Below are 16,757 nucleotides of genomic sequence, written 5' to 3' on the forward strand. Positions count from 1 at the left end.
CCTAAGGCCCACTTGAGGTCACATTCCAGGATGTCTGGCTCTAGGTGAGTGTGAGTGATCACACCATTGCGATTATCTGGGTCGTGAAGACCTTTTCTGTACAGTTCTTCTGTGTATTCTTGCCACCTCTTCTTAATATCTTCTGCTTCTGTTAGGTCCATACCATTCTCTAGGTGAGTGTGAGTGATCACACCATTGCGATTATCTGGGTCGTGAAGACCTTTTCTGTGCAGTTCTTCTGTGTATTGTTGCCACCTCTTCTTAATATCTTCTGCTTCTGTTAGGTCCATACCATTTCTGTCCTTTATGGAGCCCATCTTTGCATGAAATGTTCCCTTGGTATCTCTCATTTTCTTGAATAGACCTATAGTCCTTCCCATTCTATTGTTTTCCTCTATTTCTTTGCATTAATCACTGAGAAGGCTTTCTTATCTCTCCTTGCTATTCTTTGGAACTCTGCATTCAAATGGGAGTATCTTTCCTTTTCTCCTTTGCTTTTCACTTCTCTTCTTTTCACAGCCATTTGTAAGGCCTCCTCAGACAGCCATTTTGCTTTTTTGCATTTCTTTTTCTTGGGGATGGTCTTGATAAAAATCATACGTCTGAGTAAATCTCAGATACGTAAATAGAAATCAAATGGAGAATTATCTGCTTTCCCCTCTGATCTTCCCATCTTAGTCTGCTCATTCTTTTCTTATTTTTTTTCTTGTTGGAAAGTCCATATTAATGGAGCCACAGAAGGAGATGGAGCAAGGAAAGGTCAGGCTGTATGGAGAAGGGCTAGAAGGAAGGGATGTGGTTAGGGTGTGGTAGAGATGGAGGGACTGGATGTTAGAACCTGGAAAATTAAGTCAGTATTTCTCAACCTTTTCATCATTTCTCACTCTAAGGAGTGATGGACGTTTTTTCTCTCATCATCCTCCATAAAATTTTAACATCACAGATAGACCATATATCTGTATGGGTATCAGGGCTTTATAAATAAAAAGAATAAGATTTTTTTCACTGCCTTGGTGGCAGTATTGCCCCCATTGAGAATGCATGAAGTAGAAGACATCACTACTCAAAACACTCCCTGTAAGCTCACAGGCAGATAGAACTAAGCCAAGTTTCCAGCAGGTGTCTCTTCTTGTTATGATGAAGGAACAACAGGAAGAGATGGTTTGGAAAAAGGGCAAATGAGCAATGCAGATTTGGAAGTCAACTTCCACTCAAGTGTAATGATCTTGTAAAAATCTTACAGGATCTTGGTTGAAATTTTCACACTTGATCCGTCTATTCAGGACAGCACTACACTGGGAATAAACAGAGTAGTGAGTTTCAGATATCTATGGTTGAGGTGTCCTAAAATCTAAGGCAGATACAACTGTGTACATGAAAGAGAAAAATCTTTGGTACTTAATATTTGAGAATAAAGCAAATTGCCAAAATATCTTTATCTTTGTTTCTGTCCTTCTAAGTTTATATGAAAAGAGAAGATATATTTGAAAGAGTGTTTCCAAGCAGCCCATGCATCTTGTTACCTTCTACTTTAAGTTTAAATTCCATACCTTACTTTCAGGGGTGACGATAGGCGCAGGATACAGCCTGGCCCAGTTGAATGATGCCTTACATTTTATTGTTTCTGAACAACCAAAGGAGAAGACCAAGACCTACCACGCTCTCCTGAAGCACCTGAGAACACTTGCTGGAGCCCAGATTAGGAACATGGCGGTATGTTCTCTAGTGTCATACGAGATAAGACTGTGTCAGAGCAGCTTTAGAGACGGTTTTGGGACAATGAGAATTGTATTGACAGCAGCACAGTGCATATCTGAATTTAGAGTTTCCTCAGGCTCCAAGTCTCCTCACTTCGCCATGTTATTGGACACGTGCTAGGGTCAGTTCTGAAAGAGGTTTTTTTCCTCATGGCACATGGAAAGGCAATATTTTCTCAAGCTATAAGTTCGAATTGGGGTCAGAGGAGTGGGACTCTTGCACACTGTGTTGTCTGACTGTATTTAGCTGCACGCCCCCCCCCCCAAGTTTGCCAGATCTTTCTCTGAAACAAAGAAGAGAATTTTTAAAGCTTACACAAGATCCCTGTATACATAATTCCTTATTTTTCAAATGACTGAGTGTAGCTTTAAAAATGCCATCTTTTCTTTTTAATCTAGACTTTAGGCGGGCATGTGGTGAGCAGGCCTAACTATTCTGACCTGAATCCCATCTTAGCAGCAGGAAATGCTACCATCAATCTGATATCTAAAGGTAAGAGACCAAGCTTTAAGCATTTAATTTTATAATTATCACATCAGTTACGTAGCTCCTTTGCAAACTATGAACAAGGAACCCAAATATATCTCACTTAGACTCACCAAATATATCTGGTTGTATCTACATTACCTCAAACATAAGGATGAAACTGAGATCAATCACCTTGTTTTCCATATGTTCTATATCTTGTAGATCACATAAGTTACTGCTCCTGACAGTTTTTCTGAACTAGTTGGCTGTATTTATGCGTAGTCCAAATTGTACTATCAAGGCAGATAAAGGAAAATTTAATGAGGTGTATGTATGTGATTTTAAAGTTTTATAGCATATTTTATTTCACAGTTTCATAAAGGTGAAATTTTTCCTTATAGTACTTTTCATTTTAAACAAAATCAAATTTGTGGGGCATATTACTCATTTCTTCTCTCTTTAGTCAAAGATAGCTTAAACTTTGCCAAGGGAAAATGATTTAAACTTAAAGAAATAAAAATAAAGACAAATGTGTGTTATTCACAGGTCTATTGATATAAGATACCTTCTCTTTGATTAAAATCAGATTTTTAAAACTATGGTGGAGCAAAAGAGAGAGTATAGTAAACTGTTTAAGGGGGGAAAGTATATATCAGGCATCCCACCCCTGCCATTCATCCCATCTCTATCTCTTTGGACAGGTCATCTATCCTTTCTTGACTCAGGGCCTCAGTTTTCCCATCTATGAAATACACTGGAACCAGTGTACCCATTACCCATTTGTGAACCTCCTTTATACTAGGCCTTACTCTTTGCAACTACGACTGAGCGACTTCACTTTCACTTTGTACTAGGTAGTTTCCAAATAGCTTTAAAGTTCTTCAAAGCCCAAATGTTGTGAGTGGTGTATAATGGGCAATAAGAACAAGAAAGGACATGTTAGTGTACTGGGTCCAACCCTGCCATCATGCATGAGAAACCAGAAGCCCAAGGTTCCAGGACCTGCCTCAGCCAACCCAGCCCGGGAGCTAGACGAAGAACCCACATCTCTGGCTCCCAACTGCACTCTCTTTCCACCAGTGCATCATATCTGTCCCTTTGGGCATATTCTCCAATTTGATAACTTCATCCTAATCAAGGTCATTTTCTCTAATAGAAGGAAAACGGCAGATTCCTTTAGATGGCCGTTTCCTTGAGAAGTCACCTGAAGCCAACCTCAAGTCAGAAGAGACTGTGTTATCTGTGTATATTCCGCACTCTACTCAGGTAAGGGCTCCCTGACCCGCCGCCCACCCCAGGGAAGCCCAGCTTCACCCTGAGCAGCAGGCCACATATGGGCTTCCGAGGGAGAGGTGTCCTCTCCTTTCCAACCAGCTGCTGCAGGGCGCCTTTGGGGCTGCTCACAGGAGGGGTGCATTCCCAGGTGACCATCGGATTTGCTTTCTTATCAGAGCCACGGTATGAACTCAGGGGCCCTGGGTGCTTTGCCTTCTGTTAGTCCTTTCCTCCATAAAAGATAAAGTAAAAAATATATATGACTGTGTCAGTATAAAGATATATATGATCCAGGCTACCTTCAGTGTTATATATTCATTATCATTATATTCATTTTTCCTTTTGATTTTAAAAGAAATGAAAACATTTCCATGAGCCTTATCTCTCTGCCTGCAGGGAACATTAGCCCTGTAAAAAAGAGAGCCCTTTGTGTGAAGAGCTGAACTGGGAGTTTCAGACAAAGATGAAACTTAGCCAAGATTGAGTAATAGTCTGTTGACTACAGCAAGTTTCTGGTAAACTGAAAGTTCATTACCATAAATTTACTACCAAGTCAACCAGATATTTATTAACCAGATATTTTAAGTACAATTTTCTATTTATTAACTATCTACTACTTTACATGCCTGGCACAGTGCTAAACTCCGAAGACTACAAGACACAGCGTTCAGTCTTTAAAGGTCTCTACACCTATGGGGAAGGGCTTGAAATAGGAAAAAACTAATCTCAGACAGGAAATGAGCGGACAAAGAATTGAGGTAGTTTCGGTGATGGGGAGAACCCTGCCCTGGTGTTGTTAACCATGAAGGAAGGCAGTTGAGATCAGCATAGGTCAGTGTAGAGAAGGGGGTGGTCTTTCCAGGATTTTTATTTAATTTAAAATCTTTTTTTTAGTTTTGTACTGGGGTATAACTAATTAACAATGTTGTGATAGTTTCAGGTGAATAGTAAAGGGACTTAGCCATACGCAAACATATATCCATTCTCCCGCAGACTCCCCTCCCATCCAGGCTGCCACATAATCATTCAACTTTTTTTTATTCTATGAAACAAATAGTCAAAGAGTTAATAGTCTCACGGGGATGGGGGCTGGGGGGCATGGCAGGCTGAAGGCCAGATGGCTGGGCAGGTTGTGTGGAGCAACCTGAGAGATGAGTCTGGAAAGGAGGTTGGGGCTCCATCACCAAGCATATCTATTGCTCTGTTAAGGAGTCTGTATGGGTCCTAGCAAACAGTCACCTCTGAAGGCTTTAAAGAAGATCCAATCTTAATGAAAGGCGCTTTTGAGAAACATTGATCACTAGAAAGATAGAGGATAAGTTGATTGGAGGATAGCCTAAAAGTCGAATGGCCAGTTAGGAGGCTAATGCAATAGTTCAGGCAAGGGAAGGTGATGAGGAATGAGAGGCAAGTCCCCACCAGTCAGTGCAGTACAGCAGGAAAAACCAGTGTCTCTCAAACACTTCTTTATCACCTTACTTTCTAGATCAAAAATGTGTGCTTCTTGTCAGGGTCCATGATGGTAGGGTCTAATCTCTCCCCTGCCCCCTACCAAGATGCTGGCCACGCAAAGAGGCTTTCACGCTTTGTGGCTCCAATGTTTCAAACTAGTAATGAAACTCAACCTAGAATGACAGATTTAAACTTGGCAAGCACTTTGGAGACTGTTTGTCCTGTGGGTTCCAAGGTTTTTTCCTACAGTAGAATTCTTTATTCAGATAAGATTTACATAGAACACCAAACTAAAACTGCTACAAGTGGAAGTGAGGAAGTTCCCTGTGAGAGGCACCTCACCTCCTCATCCTCCACTCAGCCCTCTCAGCAGTCACCAAGGTGCCATCTGATCAAATTAAACCTTGTCGTTTTAAAGAGAAGTAAAACTGGAACAGTTTAAGTCCCCTGCCCAAGGCCACACATGGATTCACAGAGGAGGGTAGATGAGCACAGACCCCAGAGCCGGCACTGCCGCTTCCTGTGTGACCTTGTGCAGGCGACCCAGCCTCGCAGTTTCCTCATCGGGAAAGTGGACGTGAGCAGAGTTGTTGTGAGGATTAGATATTAACACATAATATAATACAGAATAATTAATACTTAATGTAATACATAACAATAAATACAAAGCACATGGGCAGTATATACTCCACAGTCAGTTCCATACTCCATAACCACGCCTGTGTGAGAACTTATATCATTCACAAGATCTTTTTCAGGATCAATACCAAACGTCATTGTTGCTGTACATCAGACAGTGAAGCTAAGCACTACACGTTGTTTTTCTGTCTCTAGTGGCATTTTGTGTCAGGACTCCGGATAGCCCAGCGTCAGGAGAACGCCTTTGCCATTGTCAATGCTGGGATGAGCGTGAAGTTTGAGGATGGCACAGACACCATCAAGGAACTTCAGATGTTCTACGGAAGTGTTGGCCCCACTGTTGTGTCTGCAAGCAAAACCTGCCAGCAGCTCATTGGGAGGTATGTCATAACACATCTGAAGCATGCAACCCAGGCCTTGCCATTTTAATATTTCAATGAAAATAGCACTTGGAAAATTTTTTCTGATCATAATATACATATATATATATACACATGCATATAATGTGTTGAAAATTTAATCACTGCAGAAAAGTACAAAGAAAATAAAAATCACCCAAAAACCAACCACCTTCAAGATACAATGATTCTTTTGTTGTAGTTTCTATAATAATAATTCACAAATTAATCTAAGATAATCTAAGTAGATAGTATCTCCAAAATTCCACTACAAATTAACCTGAAAAATAAGTAAATGTTTCTAATACTGTGTCCTAAGACAACTGAAAATGTCCTTAAAGAGCTTAAAGAAGATGAAATAGTCCAAAAGATGAATTGGCCTTCCTCCTGTCATTTGCATTATTTCTAGCATTTGGACAGCAAATTTTTGAAGTTCTTCTAACCAGTAATTTTATAGTAATTTTCACCCACCCATCATGTTTTTTGTCAACAATTAGAACTTAAAGCAAGTTTTTTCTGATACTGAAATAACTAAAATAAGTGTTCGCAAAGCACTTATATAATAACTTTCAGCCATGAAAAATGTTGCAAGTATCATCAATAATTCAGTCATTTACTAGTCTTTAGTCAGGAAGATCCCCTAGAAGAGAAAATGGCAACCCACTCCAGTATTCTTGCCTGGAAAATTCCATGGACAGAGGAGCTTGTGGGCTACAGTCCATGGCGTCACAGAGTCAAACACGACTGAGCAACTGAGCATGCACGCGCTTGGGCAGGTGTGGTGTCATTGTTGGAGACACAGCCACGAACAAAACAAAGTCCCAGATCCTGGGAAGCTTGATTTGAGTACTTTTTTCATCCAAGCTATTTGAGGTAAATCAACATTCCCAGGCCATGACATTAAAAATAATAAAAACAATCTGATTAAAAAATAGGCAGAGGATTTGAATGGACATTTTTCCAAAGAAGACATACAGATGGCCAACAAGTGTATGAAAAGATACTCAACATCACTAATCACAATGCAAGTCAAAACCACCATGAACTATCATCTCACGTGTTAGAATGAGTATTATATAAAAGACAAGAAATAACATGAATGGAGAATAGGAAACCCTTATGCACTGTTGGTGGGAATACAAATTGGTGCAGCCACTGTAGAAAACAGTATAGAGGTTCCTCAAAAAATTAAAAATAGGACTACCATATGATCCTACAAAGAAGATGGAAACATCTACTCAAAATACATAAGCAATTCCATGTGGCTTGCAGCATTATTTACAGTAGCCGGGATAATGGCAGCAAACTAAGTGGTCATTGATGATCAATGTATAAAGGATATATATATATATATATAATGGAATATTATTCCATTATAATAAAAGAAGGAAACCTTGCCATCTGTGGCAACATAGATGGACTTTGAGGGCATTATGCTAAGTATGATGCAGAGAAAAACAAATACTGTACGATCTTATATGTGGAATCTAAAACAAAGCAAAAACTGAGCTTGTAGATACAGAGAACAGTTCGGTGGCTGCATAGATGTGGTGGGGTGGAGGATGGAGTACAAAATGGATGGATGGGGTTAAAAAAGTACACATTTCTAGTTACAAAATAAATGTCATTGGGATGTAATGTACAGCATGGTGACTATACATAATAATACTATATTGTATATTTGAAAATGGCTAAAAACAAAACTAGATCTTAAACATTCTTGTCCTAAGAAAAAAAATTTGTAACAACATATGGTGACGAATATTAACTAGACTTATTGTGGTGATAATTTCACAATATATACAAATATCAAATCATTACATTGTACCCCTGAAACTCACATAATGTCATGTCAATTACACCTCAATTAAAAATTAAAATTTTTTCAATAATATTTTTGAAAGGAGGACTTTGTAAGAAAATTTGGGAGCCACTGCCCCAGATTCTAAAGAAAGCTAGTGAGGGATTTGAGAGTCTTTTGTGTAGACTTCAAAGACGGATACATACTGCTCTCCATCTTTTCGTACTCTGCTGGATTAGTGTTTGTCTCTGCCTCTTCTGTGAAATGTTCACACTCTTTCCTGCTAGGAAATGGAACGACCAGATGCTGAGTGATGCTTGCCGATTGGTTCTGGATGAGATTTACATCCCTCCAGACGCTGAAGGTGGCATGGTAGAGTATAGGCGAACCCTCATCATCAGCTTACTCTTCAAATTCTACCTCAAAGTGAGGCGAGGGCTGAACAAAATGGTAAGGACTACTTCTCTGGGTCTCTGGGCCCCCTGGCCTCCTGGACATGAGCCTGCACATGAAGGGCCTCCATGGCCTGGTTTTAATAATACACAGAGCGTGTCGAGGGTGGGGCCTTCCAGTGGCGCTTCCCCGCCTCCAACAGCTTCCTCCTCGCCCTTTTTGTTTCTCTCCTTCCCTCACCCTCCTTCACTCCTGAGCTGAGAAGGGGATGGATGACCTTGTTATTCCATTTGCTTTATAATTTGTATGACAGAGGCTAATATGCAGTGTCAAGTTGATTTATAGTAGTGAAGAGCCTTCAGTGAGCAAACTATAATATTTTCCTTAAAGTAAGACCTATTTTAATATTTTAAAAATATGAATAAGACAAAAAGGAAGAGAAAATCATCTATAATCCCATATACCTGTACATAACCATTATTAGTATTTTATTATGTACTTCTTCAAACAACAGTGCTAGCCCAGGGAATTCAAAGCTCAGGGCTCTCTCCCAGCAGAACTGGTATCTCATGTCTGGAAGAATAAATAGAATAGCCTATTTCTGACATGTGTTTTTCCAAGTTAGTCACTCAGATTATAAAATTAAATGTGAAAAAAATCTTCTTTTCAGGACCCCCACAAGTTTCCTGATATCCCAGAAAAGTTCGTGAGTGCGCTAGAAGATTTCCCTATAGAAACACCCCAAGGCATTCAGATGTTCCAGGTTGGTGGCTGGGGTGTTTTGCTTTTTAATCTGTCTGTGCATGTAAGTGTATGCCATTATGCATATATCTTCCTTCTTTTCAAGAACTTATTTTTTATTTTTATTACTTGTACAGACAAAGTCTGCTAAAGCCAGTTGATGGGTAACATTGTCACCCACACATGGCTTTCTTGGTTTAGCTTCTATGCTTTTACTAAAGGCTACACAAAGAATTAGATTTTGTATCTCCTTTCCCTTCTATTTTCAGTTTTGCTGCTTAAAATTTCCTCCTTTTCTTGGCCAGTGTCTGTCCTTTCTTTAAACTCTGACTTAGCATTTACTGCTTCTATAGAGACTTCCCAGCTTTCTTATAATTGAAAGTTTCTCAGTCCTGTCTGACTCTTTGTGACTCCATGGACTATACAGTCCATGGAATTCTCCAGGCCAGAATACTGGAGTGGGTAGCCTTTCCCTTCTCCAGAGGATCTTCCCAACCCAGGGATCAAACCCAGGTCTCCTGCATTGCAGGTGGATTCTTTATCAGCTGAGCCACACGGGAAGCCCAAGAATACTGGAGTGGGTAGCCTATCCCTTTTCCAGAGGATCTTCCCATCCCAGGAATCAAACCAGGGTCTCCTGCACTGCAGGCAAATTCTTTACCAACTGAGTTATGAGGGAAGCCCCTGCTTTCTTATAATCATCCTAAATCTCCCAGAAATTTGTGTATATTTCTTGCACCAAATTAGTTGATGTCAACTGTTCTTTATTGCTATACAAAGTTGATCACATTATGTTAATGTGTTACTGTGTATTCTGATACTTCAACAAGGTTGTAGAGTCTTTGAGGGCAAATAAAAAAAGTCTTCCTTTTTTGGGGTGAGGGGGTGGTTGTAATCAGAATTTATCCTTTATCGTATGGATCTTTATTAATGTTGACTCACAGATATGGATACCCAATTGCTTATAGCTTTTTTTGACTTTGGGGTAAGCCAAGCTATATCTATATATATAGATAGATAGATAGATATAGATATATCTATATATATATATACCAAGCTATATGTATATTCCCAGGTTTCAGTGCTTGAGGATGCCTGGTAATAAAATAACTTGCTTTGTTCGTGAACAGTGCGTGGATCCCCACCAACCCCTACAAGATCCAGTTGGCCACCCAGTCATGCACCAGTCAGCCATTAAACACACCACAGGGGAAGCTGTGTTTGTTGATGACATGCCCCCCATCTCCCAAGAACTCTTCCTGGCTGTAGTCACCAGCACCAGAGCTCATGCAAAGATAATGTAAGAAAACAAAACATCCTTATAAGTTACTGGAATGCATTCACAATTTCATATTAGAATTGAAAATTTATTATATATTTGGGTCAAATAAGAATAATTTCCTCTTTTGGATGGGAATCAGTCATTTTTTAAATATAGTTAAGAAAAAAAAAATCTATGACCAAAAGTAAGAACACCTACTAACTGCTGGCACTTTCCACATGGAATACTGTCCATGACTTGTTATGTGGTCACCAATTTTTCCTGGTGTTTAGGAATCACTTGTATTACCCTGAGCTTACCTCTGTAACTTCAGTGTGTGCTTTCAAAATTTCCTTCCTAGATTAATTGATACTTCAGCAGCCCTGGCCCTTCCTGGTGTTGTTGATGTGATAACAGCAGAGGATGTTCCAGGAGATAATAGCTATCAGGGAGAGATTTTCTACGCACAAAATGAGGTGTGTGATTTGTGCGCCGCTTATCATTCAAATGCTTTGCTGGAAATGCCAAAATGATTATTGGTCATGGGCCCATGTTCACATCACAAAGACCTGCAGGGAACCAGTGACTCCCCCTCAAATTCTCTCTTGAATGGTGGACCCTTTTGAGATTCTGTTAAAAGCCATAAGCCTTCTCAGGGAAGGCTTCTAAAAAACCATCAGGTGGTAGAAGCAATACAGAGCATAGGACATTAAAGGAACCAACATTATTTCAGGACAACAGGATTACTGGCTGTGATATGGGAGTGGGAAGGAATGTGGCTGAAGACAGTCACAGGTCAGGTCCTTAAATTCTTCCTCCAACCTATGTATCCCCTGAACCCCATTCAAGTTACTGTTTTAGATTTATTCTCATAGGTTGAAAATAATACAACATGTGGCTTTTTGCCAGGTAATTTGCGTGGGTCAGATCGTCTGCACTGTGGCTGCTGATACCTATGCTCATGCAAAAGAAGCTGCTAAAAAAGTGAGGATTGTTTATGAAGATCTAGAGCCCAGGATTATAACAATAGAGGTACGCAGGCCATTCCATGTCTTCTAGAATGACTAGGGTGGTATAATTTTGACAGAATTCAACCCATGGGGTCACAAAACAATTTAGGGCTCACCTATACTGGGTTTAGAGCTGTCCATAGTTTTAGAGAGAAGGCTCCAGCAATCTGCACCTCGAAACATAATACAGAGAATTTTCCTGCCTGGAGCTCTCTCCCTTCTTGTGTCCATTTCTCCTCCCTTGATCTCTTGCTAAGGCATGGCCACAGAATACAGATAAGGGATACCAGGGGGATGTTCTACAACCTCACATACAAAACTAGTCATTGGGAAATCCAGAGCATGTGAAACTCAGAACAGTTGTAACATTTACTATATTACAGCTTGGGTCCTCTGTCTCCCTGCCTACTTCCCGCTTAAACACAAGCCCTGGAGATAGTACTCTGACTGACAGTCTGACTCTATTGTCTGCTGCTGCTAAGTCACTTCAGTCGTGTCCGACTCTGTGCAACCCCAGAGACGGCAGCCCACCAGGCTCCCCCATCCCTGGGATTCTCCAGGCAAGAACACTGGAGTGGGTTGCCATTTCCTTCTCCAATGCATGAAAATGAAAAGTGAAAGGGAAGTCGCTCAGTCGTGTTCGACTCTTAGCGACCGCATGGACTGCAGCCCACCAGGCTCCTCTGTCCATGGGATTTTCCAGGCAAGAGTACTGGAGTGGGGTGCCATTGCCTTCTCCAGACTCTATTGTCTAGTGGGACCTTAATAGCAATGAAAGCATTGACAAGTTGTTTCAACTCCTCATACCTCAGTTTCCTCTACTGTAAGATGGGAACCATGAAAGTACCTACACCAAAAGGTCACTGTGAGGTTTATTTTTTTATTTTTTTCTTTTTCACTGTGAGGTTTAAATGGAAGAATTCAAATGCCTGGAACAGCACTTGGGACATGGGACCCATTCAATAAATGTTAGCTGTCATTTTGTTTCAGCTGTTTTTGTTAACAAGGACAAGAACATATTCTCAGTGCTTTATAACCCCAGTGCCTAGTGAAGCACTAAACCCATAGTAGGTGCTCAATAAACATGTGTGATGGAAGGATAGATGAGTCCATAAGCAATGTGAATCCCAGCCAATGGGAGGCAGTCTCCATCATTTTCTGTGATTCTCCTCTGTTCTTCCCAATGGTTACCGAGGTCAAGTATTTCCCAATTATCCTCTGAATGCCTCTTAATTCTGTCCCTTTCTTTCTATTCTCATTTTGTCTCCCATCTCATGGTTCGGCCAGATCCTCATCACCTGTTGTCAGATTAATTATCATAACTGCTTTAAAAGGAGTTTTGTACTCTGTTTCAACCTATCTGTCCATCACATTAACTTTGTAAGCCTCAAAGTTCATCAGATCACTTCTTCCACATAGCAACATCCCCTTAGATGAAGTTCTTAGTATGGAACTCAGGATCTTGTGGTGGGGGTGGGGGGCTCTTCTGGTCTTCATTGCTGTGCACAAGCTTTCTCTAGTTGTGGCGAACAGGGGCTACTCTTGTTGCAGAGCACACGCTCTAGGGCATGCAGGCTTCAGTAGCTGCAGTGCATGGGCTCAGTCATGGCGGCATGTGGGCTCAGTAGCTGTGGTGCATGGGCTCAGTCGCCCTGTGGCTTGTGGAATCTGCCCAGATCAAGGATTGAATCCATGTCCCCTGCATTGGCAGGCAGTCTCCCAACCAGGACCGCCAGGTAAGTCCTCAGGATCTTTCTTAATCCAACCTCAAGGCACCTTTCTAGTCCAATCTACTGTTTCTTGATAGAAAATCCCCACCCTTCCAGTTGGCTTGTTCTCATTTTGGCCCCTCAGCTTGATTTCAACCTCAAACTATTGCTTTATGAGGCGCTTTTGACTGTAAATGATTCTCCCTCTCTTCTCTAGCTGTCCTAATCCCATTCAATTCAGCACCTAACTTTCATCACCTACACAACGTCACCCTTGAGCGTTCCTGGCCCCACCAACCTCCTCCTCTTGTCCTCTCTTTATTCTGTTATTTGCCCCCCTCACCACAAAGTTGGCACCTTAACACCAAACTGCCTCAGGCCCTCACTGTAGGACCGCATTGGATATATCTATCCTTGTCTCCCTCTCAGGTCTTCCTCAGAGCCCTGAACGAAACTAAGGCAATACCAATGCCTGTAATCCATTTCAACACAACATCTGCTGTCTCTCCTTACTGCTTGGATTGTCTTTGTGTGTGAAGATCTGATTGAGCAGGAGCTTGGGGTTTTGATGGTGGGTGAATGGCTTATTAGAATGCTTTTAAAAAAACAACACCTTTTTCTTGTTTGTTTTGGTCTGCAGCAAGCCCTAGAGCACAATTCATTTCTTTCTGCTGAGAAAAAAATTGAGCAAGGAGATGTAGAGCAAGCCTTTAAATATGTTGACCAAATCATTGAAGGTAAGTGACCTTGAGCCAAAAAGGTAAAGCCTTTGCAGTTGAAGACTTAATTGAGTCATCTGGCTTGAGAAATACTAGAGCTCTCAGGCAGAGTTTCTCAACCCTAGTGTGATTTTTGAATCACAATTTTAAATGCACAAATAATAAACTTACTAAGCTCAATGAAATTTTACATATGTATAAGTCTATGGATGGGATGGTTAGATAACATCATCAACTCAGTGGACATGAATCTGAGCAAACTCCGGGAGATAGTGAAGGACAGGGAAGCCTGGCGTGCTACAGTCCATGGGGTCGCAAAGAACTGGACACAACTTAGCGACCAAATAAGAACAACAATAGGCCTATGTAAATACTACCCACACCAAGATATAGAATATTTCCCGCACCCTGAAAGCTTCCTTGTGCCCCTTCTCAGTTAGTAAACCTCCCAAAGATTTTTGTTTTAATTTTACTTATTTGGCCGTGCTGAGTCTTTGTTGCTGTGCAAGGGCTTTCTCTAGTTGGAGTGTGCAGGCTTATTTTATTGAAGAGCATGGGTTCTAGGGCTCTCAGCCCTCAGTAGTCGTGGCATATGGGCTTAGTTGCCCCTCAGCACATGGAATCTTCCCAAACCAGGGATCAAACCAGTGCTGCCTGAATTGGCAGGTAGATTCTTAACCACTGGACCACCAAGAAAGTCCCCAAAGATATTATTCTAACCTTTACCACTGTAGATTAGTTTTACCTCTTTTGACCTTCATATAAATGGAACCTTATAGTATAACTTTTGTGCCTACTTTTTTTATTCAATATTGTGTATGGAGGGCTCATCCATGTTGTTGCATAGATCCATAATTCTTTTTCATTATTCAGGAGTATTTTGTGGTATAAATATTTATATATCCATTATATCTGTAATTATACCCATAACTTATTTATCTATTCTACCATTGATATGCATTTGAGTTTTTTCAACTTGGGGCTTTTATGAATAGTTCCTGTAAACACTGTTATTATACATGTCTGTGGTGAGCATAAGCACTCATTTTCAATAAAATATACTCAGCAGTAAAAATGCCAAATAATAGTGTTTTAATATCTTTTACTTTTAGTTAGTGCCAAACATTAAAAAATGTTTTTCCTATTTTATTCCTAATAACAATTGTAAAAGTTCCATTGTTTGTTTATTATCATCAGTCTTTTTAGTTTAGTTCTTGTACACCCTTCTTAATATTTCTTTCTAGTACTTGATACTTTATAATGTTATTGTAATGCTATTGTAAGTTATATTTTTATTTAATTTTCTACTTACTTATGTCTAGTATATAAAGACAGTTGGTTTTTGTATATTGATCTTATAGCCAGGAGTTTCACTAAATTCCCTCACTATTTTAATAGTCTTACAGAGTCTCTTGAATTTTCTGTGTATAAAGTTGTTTCTTAACAGTTTTATTTATCTTTCCTAATCTTGATACTATATTGTTTGCTTGCTTGCTTGCTTGTTTTGAATTGCTGCACTGGGTAAGACTTAGTACAGTTTTTTAAAATACAAATATCCAGATCCCACCTCAGACTTGTGAAATCAGAACCTTGGAGTATAAGGTCAGAGAGCATCAGTATTTTATAAAAGATCTCCATGTGGGTGAGTCTAATTTGTAGCCAGAGTTGAAAGCTGCAGTTGTCTTTACTAAGAGAATTGCTACAAGTCTTAAGTAAGAGAAAATAGTGATTTTTACAGTAATTTTTACCTACTTCTAAATAAGTGGAATGGCAAGTGCTATATTTTTTACCGAAATGCCTTCAGAATACTTGTTTCCCAGCATCATTCTGTTTAAGCAGAAAATGTAGACTAATTCCCAATCATAAAAACAATTTACTACCTCAGAAGAATAGTTAAATACAAGCAGGAAAGCTAAGAAAGATGCTCAGAGATTTGACAGCATCTACTCTTGTGTCAAACACTCATTACTCCATAATATATTTTATAGAAGAAACTAAATGAGATTTTACAAAGACTATAAATTTAAGCTAATGGTTATTTAGTTATGATAATAATATCAGTTACCATTTATCAGGTACTCATTGTGCCAGGCACCATGCCAAGCATTTTACATGTTTTATGTTATTTAATCCTGACAACAACCCTAAGAAATGAGTAATATTATTATTAAGTCTAGTTTAAGTTCCTAAGTATTACTGCTTACTATTTAAAATGTAAGTAGAACACTGCTAAGAAAGAACATATCAGTAGTTGCATTTTACAGATGATGAAACTGAGGCTTTGAAAAGTTAAGTAACTGGTTGAGATCTCATAACCAGTTAGCAGTAGAACCAGGACTGGAGCCCAGAATTGGCTGAGCCCTAGGCCCTTGCTGTTAACCATAGTAGTATATTTTCTTTGAATTTCTGTTCTCACTGAGGATAACAGAATGACAAGATGCTAGGTAGCTATTTGTCATTCAGGATTCTGGCCATATTCATTGAATATTCATTGGAAGGACTGATGCTGAAGGTGAAGCTCCCATTCTTTGGCCACCTGATGATAAGAGCCGACTCATTGGAAAAGACCCTGATGCTGGGAAAGATTGAGGGCAAGAGGAGAAGGGGATGACAGAGGATGAGATGGTTGGATGACTTCACTGACTCAATGGACATGAATTTGAGCAAACTCCAGGAGATAGTGAAGGAAGGGAAGCCTGGCCTGCTGCCGGGGACCAGCCCCGGCTGATCCAGGGTATTCGAAGGAGAGACGGCGTAGGCGAAGATCAGAAAACAATTGCTTAATTAAACGTTAATTAAGGATATAAAGAGTAATAGAATGAGGATAGCTCAGTGAGGAAATTCAGTGGAGAAAAGAGGCTGAAATAAGGATAGCTCAGTGAGGAAATTCAGTGGAGAAAAGAGGCTGAATAATTCAGCCAGAAGGTAAGAGAAAGAATGACATGGTGAGACCAAGTTTCGGTGAACAAGGCCCGCACTTTATTTTCCAAAGTAGTTTTTATACCTTAAGTTATGCATAGAGGATAATGGGGGAAGGGGTAGAGTCTTGCAGCAAGCCAGGCTTTCTTCCTGCAAACTTATCATATGCAAAAGCTTAGGGGATTTGCATCATCTTCTGGCCCGGAGGCCTGTT

The 16,757-nt window shown here is 40.1% G+C and overlaps 1 protein-coding gene across 1 annotated transcript in view; it reads left to right on the plus strand.

Annotated features, from left to right (window-relative positions):
• LOC105003643 (aldehyde oxidase 4-like) overlaps positions 1-16,757 on the plus strand; it is a 71,508-nt gene that overhangs the window by 26,416 nt on the left and 28,335 nt on the right. The window contains exons 11-20 of the mRNA XM_010860942.1: positions 1,562-1,713; positions 2,157-2,250; positions 3,383-3,492; positions 5,788-5,972; positions 8,079-8,241; positions 8,855-8,947; positions 10,056-10,225; positions 10,548-10,662; positions 11,096-11,218; positions 13,546-13,642. Of these exons, the coding sequence (XP_010859244.1) occupies positions 1,562-1,713; positions 2,157-2,250; positions 3,383-3,492; positions 5,788-5,972; positions 8,079-8,241; positions 8,855-8,947; positions 10,056-10,225; positions 10,548-10,662; positions 11,096-11,218; positions 13,546-13,642 (1,302 nt within the window). The remainder of the gene's footprint in view (positions 1-1,561; positions 1,714-2,156; positions 2,251-3,382; positions 3,493-5,787; positions 5,973-8,078; positions 8,242-8,854; positions 8,948-10,055; positions 10,226-10,547; positions 10,663-11,095; positions 11,219-13,545; positions 13,643-16,757) is intronic.

Source organism: Bison bison, unplaced genomic scaffold (assembly GCF_000754665.1).
Source record: "Bison bison bison isolate TAMUID 2011002044 unplaced genomic scaffold, Bison_UMD1.0 scf7180017864471, whole genome shotgun sequence".
NCBI classification, from domain to species: domain Eukaryota; kingdom Metazoa; phylum Chordata; class Mammalia; order Artiodactyla; family Bovidae; genus Bison; species Bison bison.